Source organism: Balaenoptera physalus, assembly GCF_965194825.1.
Source record: "Balaenoptera physalus genome assembly, chromosome: 15".
Classification (NCBI taxonomy): domain Eukaryota; kingdom Metazoa; phylum Chordata; class Mammalia; order Artiodactyla; family Balaenopteridae; genus Balaenoptera; species Balaenoptera physalus.
In genome coordinates this window covers 44,599,902-44,613,281 of record NC_138894.1, presented here as the reverse complement: position 1 = coordinate 44,613,281, position 13,380 = coordinate 44,599,902, and the positions used below count along the sequence as shown (strand labels likewise).

At 37.0% G+C, this 13,380-nt stretch overlaps 1 protein-coding gene across 9 annotated transcripts in view; it reads right to left on the bottom strand.

The window, feature by feature from the left end:
- Positions 1–7,654: 7,654 nt before the first annotated feature.
- The window catches only part of WDPCP (WD repeat containing planar cell polarity effector), a 420,975-nt gene continuing 415,249 nt past the window's right edge, over positions 7,655–13,380 (bottom strand). For 6 of the 9 annotated variants that reach the window (XM_082426596.1, XM_082426597.1, XM_082426598.1 and 3 more), the window contains one exon: positions 7,655–8,411. In XM_082426596.1, the coding sequence (XP_082282722.1) occupies positions 8,361–8,411 (51 nt within the window). In that variant the 3' untranslated portion in view covers positions 7,655–8,360. The remainder of the gene's footprint in view (positions 8,412–13,380) is intronic. The other 3 variants (XR_014253957.1, XR_014253958.1, XM_082426586.1) reach the window with 3 other exon arrangements.

Genomic DNA, 13,380 nt, shown 5'->3' with positions numbered 1-13,380 from the left:
GAATAGACGCCCTCAGGCGACCTACACGCAGAGGCGGGTCCAAATCCAAAGCTGAACCCCAGGAACTGTGCGAACAGGGAAGATAAGGGGAAATCTCTCCCAGCAGCCTTAGAAGCAGCGGATTAAAACTCCACAAACAACTTGATGTGCCTGCATCTGGTGAATACCTGAATAGACAACGAATCATCCCAAATTCAGGAGGTGGACTTTGGGAGCAGGATATATTAATTTTTCCCCTTTTCCTTTATTTGTGAGTGTATATGTATATGCTTCTGGGTGCGATTTTGTCTGTATAGCTTTGCTTTACAATAGCTTTATTTTACTTCACTATATTATAGCCTCTTTCTTTCTTTCTTTCTTTCTTTCTTTCTATTTTTTCTCCCTTTTACTCTGAGCCGTGTGGACGAAAGGCTCTCGGTGCTCCAGCCAGGCATCAGGGCCGTGCCTCTGAGGTGGGAGAGCCAACTTCAGGACACTGGTCCACAAGAGACCTCCCAGCTTCACGTAATACCAAACGGCAAAAATCTCTCAGAGATCTCCATCTCAACATCAAGACCCAGCTTCACTCAACGACCAACAAGCTACAGTGCTGGACACCCTATGCCAAACAACTAGCAAGACAGGAACACAGCCCCATCCATTAGCAGAGAGGCTGCCTAAAATCATAATAAGGCCACAGACACCCCAAAATACACCACCAGACGTGGACGTGCCCACCAGAAAGACAAGATCCAACCTCATCCACCAGAGCTCAGGCACTAGTTCCCTCCACCAGGAAGCCTACACAACCCACTGAACCAACCTTAGCCACTGGGGACAGATACCAAAAACAACAGGAACTACGAACCTGCAGCCTGTGAAAAGGAGACCCCAAACACAGTAAGATAAGCAAAATGAGACGACAGAAAAACACACAGCAGATGAAGGAGCAGGGTCAGAACATACCAGACTTAACAAATGAAGAGGAAATAGGTAGTCTACCTGAAAAAGAATTCAGAATAATGATAGTAAGGATGATCCAAAATCTTGGAAATAGAATAGACAAAATGCAAGAAACATTTAACAAGGACGTAGAAGAACTAAAGAGGAACCAAGCAATGATGAAAACCACAATAAATGAAATTAAAAATACTCTAGATGGGATCAATAGCAGAATAACTGAGGCAGAAGAAAGGATAAGTGACCTGGAAGATAAAATGGTGGAAATAACTACTGCAGAGCAGGATAAAGAAAAAAGAATGAAAAGAACTGAGGACAGTCTCAGAGACCTCTGGGACAACATTAAACGTGCCAACATTCGAATTATAGGGGTCCCAGAAGAAGAAGAGAAAAAGAAAGGGACTGAGAAGATATTTGAAGAGATTATAGTTGAAAACTTCCCTAATATGGGAAAGGAAATAGTTAATCAAGTCCTGGAAGCACAGAGAGTCCCATACAGGATAAACCCAAGGAGAAACACACCAAGACACATATTAATCAAACTGTCAAAAATTAAATATAAGGAAAACATATTAAAGGCAGCAAGGGAAAAAAAACAAATAACACACAAGGGAATCCCCATAAGGTTAACATCTGATCTTTCAGCAGAAACTCTGCAAGCCAGAAGGGAGTGGCAGGATATACTTAAAGTGATGAAGGAGAAAAACCTGCAACCAAGATTACACTACCCAGCAAGGATCTCATTCAGATTCGATGGAGAAATTAAAACCTTTACAGACAAGCAAAAGCTGAGAGAGTTCAGCACCACCAAACCAGCTTTACAACAAATGCTAAAGGAACTTCTCTAGGCAAGAAACACAAGAGAAGGAAAACACCTACAATAACAAACCCAAAACATTTAAGAAAATGGGAATAGGAACATACATATCGATAATTACCTTGAATGTAAATGGATTAAATGCTCCCACCAAAAGACACAGGCTGGCTGAATGGATACAAAAACAAGACCCATATATATGCTGTCTACAAGAGACCCACTTCAGACCTAGAGACACATATAGACTTAAAGTGAGGGGATGGAAAAAGATATTCCATGCAAATGGAAATCAAAAGAAAGCTGGAGTAGCAATTCTCATATCAGACAAAATAGACTTTAAAATAAAGACTATTACAAGAGACAAAGAAGGACACTATATAATGATCAAGGGATAGATCCAAGAGGAAGGTATAACAATTGTAAATATTTATGCACCCAACATAGGAGCACCTCAATACATAAGGCAAATACTAACAGCCATAAAAGGGGAAATCGACAGCAACACAATCATAGTAGGGGACTTTAACACCCCACTCTCACCAATGGACAGATCATCCAAAATGAAAATAAATAAGGAAACACAAGCTTTAAATGATACATTAAACAAGATGGACTTAATTGATATTTATAGGACATTCCATCCAAAAACAACAGAATACACATTTTTCTCAAGTGCTCATGGAACATTCTCCAGGATAGATCATATCTTGGGTCACAAATCAAGCCTTGGTAAATTTAAGAAAATTGAAATCGTATCAAGTATCTTTTCCGACCACAACGCTATGAGACTAGATATCAATTACAGGAAAAGACCTGTAAAAAATACAAACACATGGAGGCTACACAATACATTACTTAATAACGAAGTGATCACTGAAGAAATCAAAGGGGAAATCAAAAAATACCTAGAAACAAATGACAATGGAGATACGACGACCCAAAACCTATGGGACGCAGCAAAAGCAGTGCTAAGAGGGAAGTTTATAGCAATACAAGCCTACCTCAAGAAACAGGAAACATCTCGAATAAACAACCTAACCTTGCACCTAAAGCAATTAGAGAAAGAAGAACAAAAAAACCCCAAAGCCAGCAGAAGGAAAGAAATTATAAAGATCAGGTCAGAAATAAATGAAAAAGAAATGAAGGAAACAATAGCAAAAATCAATGAAACTAAAAGCTGGTTCTTTGAGAAGATAAACAAAATTGATAAACCATTAGCCAGACTCATCAAGAGAAAAAGGGAGAAGACTCAGATCAATAGAATTAGAAATGAAAAAGGAGAAGTAACCACTGACACTGCAGAAATACAAAAGATCATGAGAGATTACTACAAGCAACTCTATGCCAATAAAATGGACAACCTGGAAGAAATGGACAGATTCTTAGAAATGCACAAACTGCCGAGACTGAACCAGGAAGAAATAGAAAATATGAACAGACCAATCACAAGCACTGAAATTGAAACTGTGATTAAAAACCTTCCAACAAACAAAAGCCCAGGACCAGATGGCTTCACAGGTGAATTCTATCAAACATTTAGAGAAGAGCTAACACCTATCCTTCTCAAACTCTTCCAAAATATTGCAGAGGGAGGAACACTCCCAAACTCATTCTACGAGGCCACCATCACCCTGATACCAAAACCAGACAAAGATGTCACAAAGAAAGAAAACTACAGGCCAATATCACTGATGAACATAGATGCAAAAATCCTCAACAAAATACTAGCAAACAGAATCCAACAGCACATTAAAAGGATCATACACCATGATCAAGTGGGGTTTATCCCAGGAATGCAAGGATTCTTCAATATACGCAAATCAATCAATGTGATACATCATATTAACAAACTGAAGGAGAAAAACCATATGATCATCTCAATAGATGCAGAGAAAGCTTTCGACAAAATTCAACACCCATTTATGATAAAAGCCCTGCAGAAAGTAGGCATAGAGGGAACTTTCCTCAACATAATAAAGGCCATATATGACAAACCCACAGCCAACATTGTCCTCAATGGTGAAAAACTGAAACCATTTCCACTAAGATCAGGAACAAGACAAGGTTGCCCACTCTCACCACTATTATTCAACATAGTTTTGGAAGTGTTAGCCACAGCAATCAGAGAAGACAAAGAAATAAAAGGAATCCAAATCGGAAAAGAAGAAGTAAAGCTGTCACTATTTGCAGATGACATGATACTATACATAGAGAATCCTAAAGATGCTACCAGAAAACTCCTAGAGCTAATCAATGAATTTGGTAAAGTAGCAGGATACAAAATTAATGCACAGAAATCTCTTGCATTTCTATACACTAATGACGAAAAATCTGAAAGTGAAAATAAGAAAACACTCCCATTTACCATTGCAACAAAAAGAATAAAATATCTAGGAATAAACCTACCTAAGGAGACAAAAGACCTGTATGCAGAAAATTATAAGACACTGATGAAAGAAATTAAAGATGATACAAATAGATGGAGAGATATACCATGTTCCTGGATTGGAAGAATCAACATTGTGAAAATGACTCTACTACCCAAAGCAATCTACAGATTCAATGCAATCCCTATCAAACTACCACTGGCATTTTTCACAGAACTAGAACAAAAAATTTCACAATTTGTATGGAAACACAAAAGACCCCGAATAGCCAAAGCAATCTTGAGAACGAAAAATGGAGCTGGGGGAATCAGGCTCCCTGACTTCAGACTATATTACAAAGCTTCAGTAATCAAGACAGTTTGGTACTGGCACAAAAACAGAAATATAGATCAATGGAACAGGATAGAAAGCCCAGAGATAAACCCACACACATATGGGCACCTTATTTTTGATAAAGGAGGCAAGCATATACAGTGGAGAAAAGACAGCCTCTTCAATAAGTGGTGCTGGGAAAATTGGACAGGTACATGTAAAAGTATGAAAATAGAACACTCCCTGACACCATGCACAAAAATAAACTCAAAATGGATTAAAGACCTAAGTGTAAGGGCAGACACTATCAAACTCTTAGAGGAAAACATAGGCAGAACACTCTATGACATACATCACAGCAAGATTCTTTTTGACCCAGCTCCCAGAGAAATGGAAATAAGAACACAAATAAACAAATGGGACCTAATGAAACTTAAAAGCTTTTGCACAGCAAAGGAAACCATAAACAAGACCAAAAGACAACCATCAGAATGGGAGAAAATATTTGCAAATGAAGCAACTGACAAAGGATTAATCTCCAAGATTTACAAGCAGCTCATGCAGCTCAATAACAAAAAAACGAACAACCCAATCCAAAAATGGGCCGAAGACCTAAATAGACATTTCTCCAAAGAAGATATACAGATGGCCTACAGACACATGAAAGAATGCTCAACATCATTAATCATTAGAGAAATGCAAATCAAAACTACAATGAGATATCATCTCACACCGGTCAGAATGGCCATCATCAAAAAATCTAGAAACAATAAATGCTGGAGAGGGTGTGGAGGAAAGGGAACACTCTTGCACTGTTGGTGGGAATGTAAATTGATACAGCCACTATGGAGAACAGTATGGAGGTTCCTTAAAAAACTACAAATAGAACTACCATACGACCCAGCAATCCCACTACTGGGCATATACCCTGAGAAAACCATAGGTCAAAAAGAGTCATGTACCAAAATGTTCATTGCAGCTCTATTTACAATAGCCAGGACATGGAAGCAATCTAAATGTCCATCGACAGATGAATGGATAAAGAAGATGTGGCACATATATACAATGGAATATTACTCAGCCATAAAAAGAAATGAAATGGAGGTATTTGTAATGAGGTGGATGGAGTTAGAGTCTGTCATACAGAGTGAAGTAAGTCAGAAAGAGAAAAACAAATACAGTATGCTAACACATATATACGGAATCTAAGGGGAAAAAAAAAAAAAAAAAAAAAAAGGCCATGAAGAACCTAGTGGCAAGACGGGAATAAAGACACAGACCTACTAGAGAATGGACTTGAGGATATGGGGAGGGGGTGGGGTGAGATGTGACAGGGTAAGAGAGTGTCATGGACATATATACACTACCAAATGTAAAATAGATAACTAGTGGGAAGCAGCCGCATAGCACAGGGAGATCAGCTCGGTGCTTTGTGACCACCTAGAGGGATGGGATGGGGAGGGTGGGAGGGAGGGAGATGCAAGAGGGAAGAGAAATGGGAACATATTGTATATGTATAACTGATTCACTTTGTTATAAAGCAGAAGCTAACACACCATTGTAAGGCAATTATACTTCAATAAAGATGTTAAAAAAAAAAATTAGGTGTTATGTTTTGGTCTTTGATCTATTTTTAGTTAATTTTTATATATGGTGCAAGGTAAGGGTCCAACTTCATTCTTTGGCATGTGGATATCCAGTTTTCCCAATACTAAAATCACTTGATTATATCTGTGAGGGTTTATATCTGGGTTGTCCATTCTATTCCATTGGTCTGTATGTCTTTACATACTTTAAAATAATATAGTTAATAAAGTTTTAGAATATAACATCACTTGTAAATTTGATAGTTCTTGTCTTTACTAACATGTCAATAGTTGGTAAGAAGCAAATATAATATCAGTTTTGGTTATTTGGCTTTTTAGTGAAAGCAAACCATTTAGAAACAGGTATTCCAAACACAGTTTATTTTGGTAATCAGGCACAATGTCATCACTAATATGAGTTACTGTGGAACTTTTTGGGGATCTGAGAATGTCAGAGAATAGTTGAAAAAGCTCATGCATCTATTCCTGAAGGAGAAAATGTGAACCTGTCAGTGCTAGTGCAGATGCTACCTAGCTGTTCTTGTTTGTGCCTCTGTTTTCACTTTAGAGCAGTGGAAGTTCATTCATCATCCTTCCCGTCTGTAGCAGAGCAGAAATATCAATTTATTGGAATATTTAATAAATACCCCCAGGTTCACAACATTTTGAAAGCACAACATTTGTAAATCATGGACACTCTTGAAGATGTCATGTGTAACATATTCTTACTATTGTCTGAACTTGGTTTTCTACATATTTGAGTTAATTTTTCCAGAGGCATGTGAAGTGGGAAAAATGGGAAATTTATCTAAGAACTAAATTTTGTTTAATTTTCACCTAGATAACTGGCAAACCTACCATCATCATCATTCTATAGAACAAAATAATTTTATTTATATCCATATTTTATCTTAATATCTCATTTAAATTTTTACTTTTTAGCATGAACTATGGTCTACTCAGAAAGGACCTAGAAACAGTACTGAACTTTTCTGCCAGTCTCTAGACAGTGGCCAAATGAACAAAAGGATATGGTAGATCAGAAAATGTGTTTTGTATTTCTGGTTAATGACTGTTTACTAGAAAATCTGGAGAAATTGTTGCATTCTTGACAAAGCCATGTTTTTCTCAATATAATGTTTTCTTTAAAAAATCAGTTAACTTTTGATTATTATGCTAAAGAAAGATAGGAATAGTAAAAAGAAAATTTGCTGGTAACTTTTCATTTCTTTTTAGTATGGTTCAGGTACTATGTAATACTAAAACTTTTCCAGAGCATGTTGAAAAATCTAATTTGGGTTTCACCTCCTTTCTGTATTGTATCCTCTGGTAGTGGTACAGAGGAATAGGAAGTAGGGAGAAAAATCTGAAGTATAAAAGACTTCAATCTAATTAATAACTCTTAACTATAAGATTTAAATATATAATGTATCTCATATACAATATTTGAAAAAGATGTTGATTATTATAGACATTTACGGTTGTGAAATATGTGCCACCTGCTAATGAATGGGGATCAAGAACTGTGAAGGGTCTGAGGTTTTTACCCTACTTGCAAGCCAACAAGTTATCAAACTACAGTTTCATGCTGGTAGAAGACATGAGACTCTGGGTCACAGACAAAAGAGAGTTTATTACTTACAGCAATAGTTGCTAGAGTATCAACATTTTTTTGCAGGGTGGGCATTGATTTCCTAAGTCCCATTCCCACAGGGTGATGTGAAGAGGGCCAGGTGACGCACACTCATTGGGCTGTGTAAAGGGTAGGAACTCTGAGCTTAGGGAATTCAAACCTTTTATAACAGGTTGTAAGCATATTACTCCAGAAGGAGATAGTATGTGTGTTCCAAGGGGCAGTCAGTGCCTCATTATCAGTAATTCAAGAGACCCATGGAAAATTGTCTTCCAACAATGGGCCTGGGCTGAACTTTTCGCTTAATAAATACTTTATTCATCATGCAAATTAATAATATAAACAATATCACAAGAGGAGATGTTTAAAATACTTCGGAGAACCAAGTTTAAATATCCTACTTTTGAAGCACCTAATAATGTACAATTTAAGGAACTTCAGAAATTTTACATTATTGAAAATAAGTAAGTTAAAAACTTTTACTTAAGATGACTTTGCTGTTATGCTGCATGTTTTTGAAACTAATAAAACTTTACTTTGAAAATACTCTGAATTTAAATGTTTTAACTAATTCATATTATCTCTCTTTTTAATTCATATAGGGAGATTTTAATCTATATCAGGCCATGAAAAAGTTTAGATGTGAAAAATGTGGGTTTTTTAAAAATAAAAACCAAGTTCCTTATTTATACCAAACCGAAGTGAACCATTCTGAGAGAACCACCATCTCCGATTTCCTGAAAGTAAACAGATAGAAACAATTAAAATCATGTTTAAGCAGAGAGTAAAAAATAATTGACTTAATATTTATATCTTTAATATTCTTAATTTAAATATTTAAAAACAGTGAAACAATAAAAAGTTTAAAATGAATTGTATATGTGTAAACAAGAGAACTGTGTATTTATCTTACTCTTAAAATTTTGCTAGAGTGTTTATAAAAATCAGTGAAGAGAAATAACATATGAAGCATAAGACATTAAAGAAGGAAGGATAAGATGTTAGTTGAAATTTGGAAGCATCTGAAATGTTGCATACTGTGGGTCTTCATTTGTGATTCCACCTATTTGATTTTTTTTTTAAGATTTATTATTTATTTATTTTTATTTTATTTATTTTTGCTGCATCGGGTCTTAGTTGCGGCACATGGGATCTTCGTTGAGGCATGCAGGATCTTTCTTTGTGGCACGCGAGCTTCTCTCTACTTGTGGCGTGCAGGGTTTTTTTCTCTTCACTAGTTGTGGCATGCAGGCTCCAGGGTGCGTGGGCTCTGTAGTTGTGGCGCACGGGGTCCAGAGCACGTGGGTTCTCTAGTTTGTGGCTCGCGGGCTCTAGTTGAGTTGTGCGAGCTCAGTAGTTGTGGCATGCGGGCTTAGTTGCCCCACGGCATGTGGGATCTTAGTTCCCTGACCAGGGATCGAACCCACATCCCTTGCATTGGAAGGTGGATTCTTTACCACTGGACCACCAGGAAAGTCCCCACCTATTTGATTTTACAATACTGTCTGTTCTAAAAGGTCCCATGTAGCATATATTTCTTTTTTTTTTTAATTAATTAATTAATTTTTTATTTATTTATTTTTGGCTCTGTTGGGTCTTCGTTGCTGTGTGTGGGCTTTCTCTAGTTGCGGTGAGTGGGGGCTCCTCTTCGATGTGGTGCACAGGCTTCTCGTTGTGGTGGCTTCTCTAGTTGTGGAGCATGGACTCTAGGCACGTGGGCTTCAGTAGTTGTGGCACGTGGACTCAGTAGTTGTGGCTCATGGGCTTAGTTGCTCCACGGCATGTGGGATCTTCCCAGACCAGGGATCGAACCTGTGTCCCCTGCATTGGCCGGTGGATTCTTAACCACTGTGCCACCAGGGAAGTCCCAAGCATATATTTCTTAATTTTGATGTTTTACTGAAGATTTAATAGTGGCTCCTGAGATACTGGTTCATAGAAAAGATCGTGTGTTTATAAGCCCTTTATAAAACAGTATGAAGCTACAAAGAGATACTAACAAGAATCTCATCCATTTCCCATTTCTTATTCTTTCTGTCTTTCACATCTCCCCACCAACCCTATCAAGTATAGAAAAACAGAGGATTTTATGATAGGATTCTGAAGTTGGAGAGTGTTTAAATGTAAGACTAAATGTGAGTAATTTTATTTGAAAAAACAATACAGTGGGGACATTTTTGAAAGTTTGGAGATAACCTAATTAGAGTTGAAATGATAAAGGGGAAAGGTAAAGAGAGTAGGCATGATGGTTAATATTTAAACTAACATGTCATAACTGGAGACATTTCTCTTATTAAAAATTATTTAAAATTTTATTCCTTAAGCTATATCTTGAAAGTTCTTTTTACTAAAAGAAGCCTTTCAGAAAGTCATTACATTATTCTATTTTAAGTAGTCATATCTCAAAGAAAACAGGTGTGGGGCTGGCAGGTAAGGGAAACTTGTATGTATGCATGTGCCTGTGGATCCTGATTTACACACACACATACACACACACACACACCCCCCAACCTGGAAAAACAAGTAACAAGAAGAATGAGTAATTTAATATTGCCTGAGGCTTGTGTGTGTGCTGGCAAGTTCAGGGGGTTTAGGTAGCTTTTAATTTAAAAACAAAAAACATTGTAAGCACTGATATTTTAAAAATATTAAGCTCCATCTCTTGGTTTATAAGCTGCCATACAAAGTCTATTTTCTATACCACTAGAATGGTCAAGAAACCTGGATTTAGCTTTTGGTCTTGTACACTGACTGGCAGAGATCCTAGGTAAATTATTTTATTTTCCTAATATCTGGTTATAATCGTTGCTGGAAGGCCAGACTTTGCATTACCCAAGAAGTGTCATCTGGTTCAGCCATTCTTGATGTTCTTTGGTGCCTTCTATCCAGGCCTTAAAGCCTGTCTTACATTAGGACTTACATTTAAAAAAGTAAAAATCATAGAATTAATTTCTCAGTGATCTCCCAGGACTTAAATTTTTTTTTTCTTTTGAAGGATTTCCTTTAAAATCCATTTTATTTTTAAAAGACTTACTTCTAGACATTTCCAAGGTTTCCATGACTGTGTATTCCATGCTAAATAACCTTAACTTGTACCCTATTTACCTTAGAGGAATATTTTAATGCGTAATGCAATAATGTATTTTGTATACTCCATTATATAATCATTATTAAAGATAAAGTATATTCATTAAATAAAATTTGAAACATAGAAAGGTACTAAAATTTACCCACAGTCCCACCAGTCATATAAAACTATGGTTTAATGTGTATTTGCTTCCCGTCACTTTTTTCCACATATATGTTTTACTTATTTTTTTAAACACAGCTGAAAGCATATTGTATGTGCAGTTCTGTACATACAGTAGGTCCCCTGCATACAAACGAGTTCCGTTCTGAGAGTGAGTTTTTAAGCCCAATTTGTTTGTAAGTCCAACAAAGTTAGCCTAGGCACCCAACTAACACACTTGGCTATACAGTACTGTACTGTAATAGGTTTATACTACTTTTCACACAAATAATGCATAAAGAATAAACACAAAAAATAAAACATTTTTAATCCTACAGTACCCTGAAAAGTACAGTAGTACAGTACAACAGCTGGCATACAGGGGCTGGCATCAAGTGAACAGGCAAGAAGAGTTATTGGCTGGAGGAGGGAGAGGAGGTGGGAGATGGTAGAGCTGAAGGATCATCAGCAATAGGAGATGGAGGGCAAGATGCAATTTCACTCACGCCTGACGTTGATGGCACAGGTTCTTGTTCCTTGCTGGATTCAATTCTATCTACCCTCTTGAATAAACGATCCAGTGATGTCTGGGTAGTAGCTCTTTTTTTCTTGTCATAGATGACACGGTAGCACTGGATTGCATTTTGAACGGCTGCTGCAACCTTTGTGTACTGTTCTATGTTTCCGTCCTGTGCCTCAAAAACTAACAGTGCCTCCTCAAAGAAAATCCCCTTGCCATTTCCTGTGTCGTGAATCTCTTCGGGTCTTCAGTTACTTCTTCTTTCTCTTGTCTGTCTTTGTCCTTTATCTGGGCCTCCAATTCCATCAGGTCCTCATTAGTAAGCTCCTCCTGTTGCACAGCAGATTCCATTGTTATTGCCTGGCGCTTCTTAGCAGTACCAGCTATGTCACCACTCCTTTAAGGCTTGCTTCTGGACATCCTGGCCTTGAAATAAAGATACTGTACTACTGTACTCTATACAATACTGTACAATAAAGTACACAAAAGCACAACCACTTGTAGAGGATACACGCACGTGACAATGTACGCCAGACACGTGAACTAACTTATGTGATTGGACATGCAAATGCATGTTCGCATCTTTAAAAGTTTGCAACTTGAAGGTTCGTGTGTAGGAGACTTACTGTATTTGGCTTTTGAGTTTTTTGGCCTTACTTTAAACACTTCTCAACACTCCCACAAAGTCTTTGTTTTCAGTGGCTAAATTTTATTATATTAATTACTATAGCTTTACTTAACCATTCCTCTTTTTGGTTAAATTTATATTGTTCCCAATTTCTTCTTTTTTATAAATAACCCTATGATAGACATTCTTAGGCATGAAGTTTTTTCTGTGTTTCGGATTATTTCCTTGGTATAGAGCTGTAGAAATGGAATTATTGTACCAAAGTTTATGAAATTTTAGGCTTCTGGATAAACACTCTAGAATTGGTAGTTTTGCTTTGTTTCTTTCCTAGTTTGGGAGGAAGTGATTTTGTTTGGTAACCGGAAGTGGTGGTTTCAACAGAGGCCGATCTTCATTTTATTACATGCTGAAATTGTGCTTACCCTTGACTGAATGCTACATGTTAATTCTTGTAATAATTTACTTCAACAAAAGGGTTTTCCCCAGGCCCTCATTTGATTTCTACATATAGTTAAGTACATTTTCTGAGCCACACCCTATTGCTGTTACCTAATGTTGGGTGATACCAGGTCACTTTCTTTGAAACGTACACAGACTTTTGTAAGCAAATTCTACAGACAAGTTAAGGTTTGCTTTGCTACAAAGTAGATTTTGACATGTTGCTCATTTAATTAATATAAATACCCTTTTTTAATACACTAAGTGATCATCTCATTATTTAATGTTAGGTTTCCCCTGTGTTACTGATGGTCTCTTATAAAGTTTCTGATTTGGCTCAACAGTAATTAAATCCCAGAAGTATACTATTTTAGAGACAGAAGAAACCTTGAAGTTTTCTAATCTGAAATTCTTTCATTTTACAGTTGAGGAAACTGAGGCTCATGTGGGATAAGTGTTTTGTCCAAAGTCACTCACTTAGTGGCAGAGTTGGGATTAGAATTAAGTTCTTATTTCCCTCTCTAGTACTTTCCCCACTTTTTTATGCCTAACAACATGTGTTCCACAGGCTGTTTTATGATTAACTCCTAGGATTGCCTATTCCTGTCATTTAACGGATGCCATAGTTCACCTCTACACAGCAGGAGAAGCTTTCCTGATAAAGTTGTCAAGTTATTCAAGTTTCACTGTTGAATATTAACTCTCCTTTTCACATATTTGGTATCATATAGCAATTTCTTCTTAATCAGCATTCCAGAGTTGTGGTGCTTGATGTTCTTTCTAGAAAATGAAATCTCACTGACTACAGTCTAGCACTTGCCAAAGGCTAGCTTGAGGCTTCTGGTACTTATGAGAGACAAGTTTGTAGATAAGCTAACTAACTTTCCAACT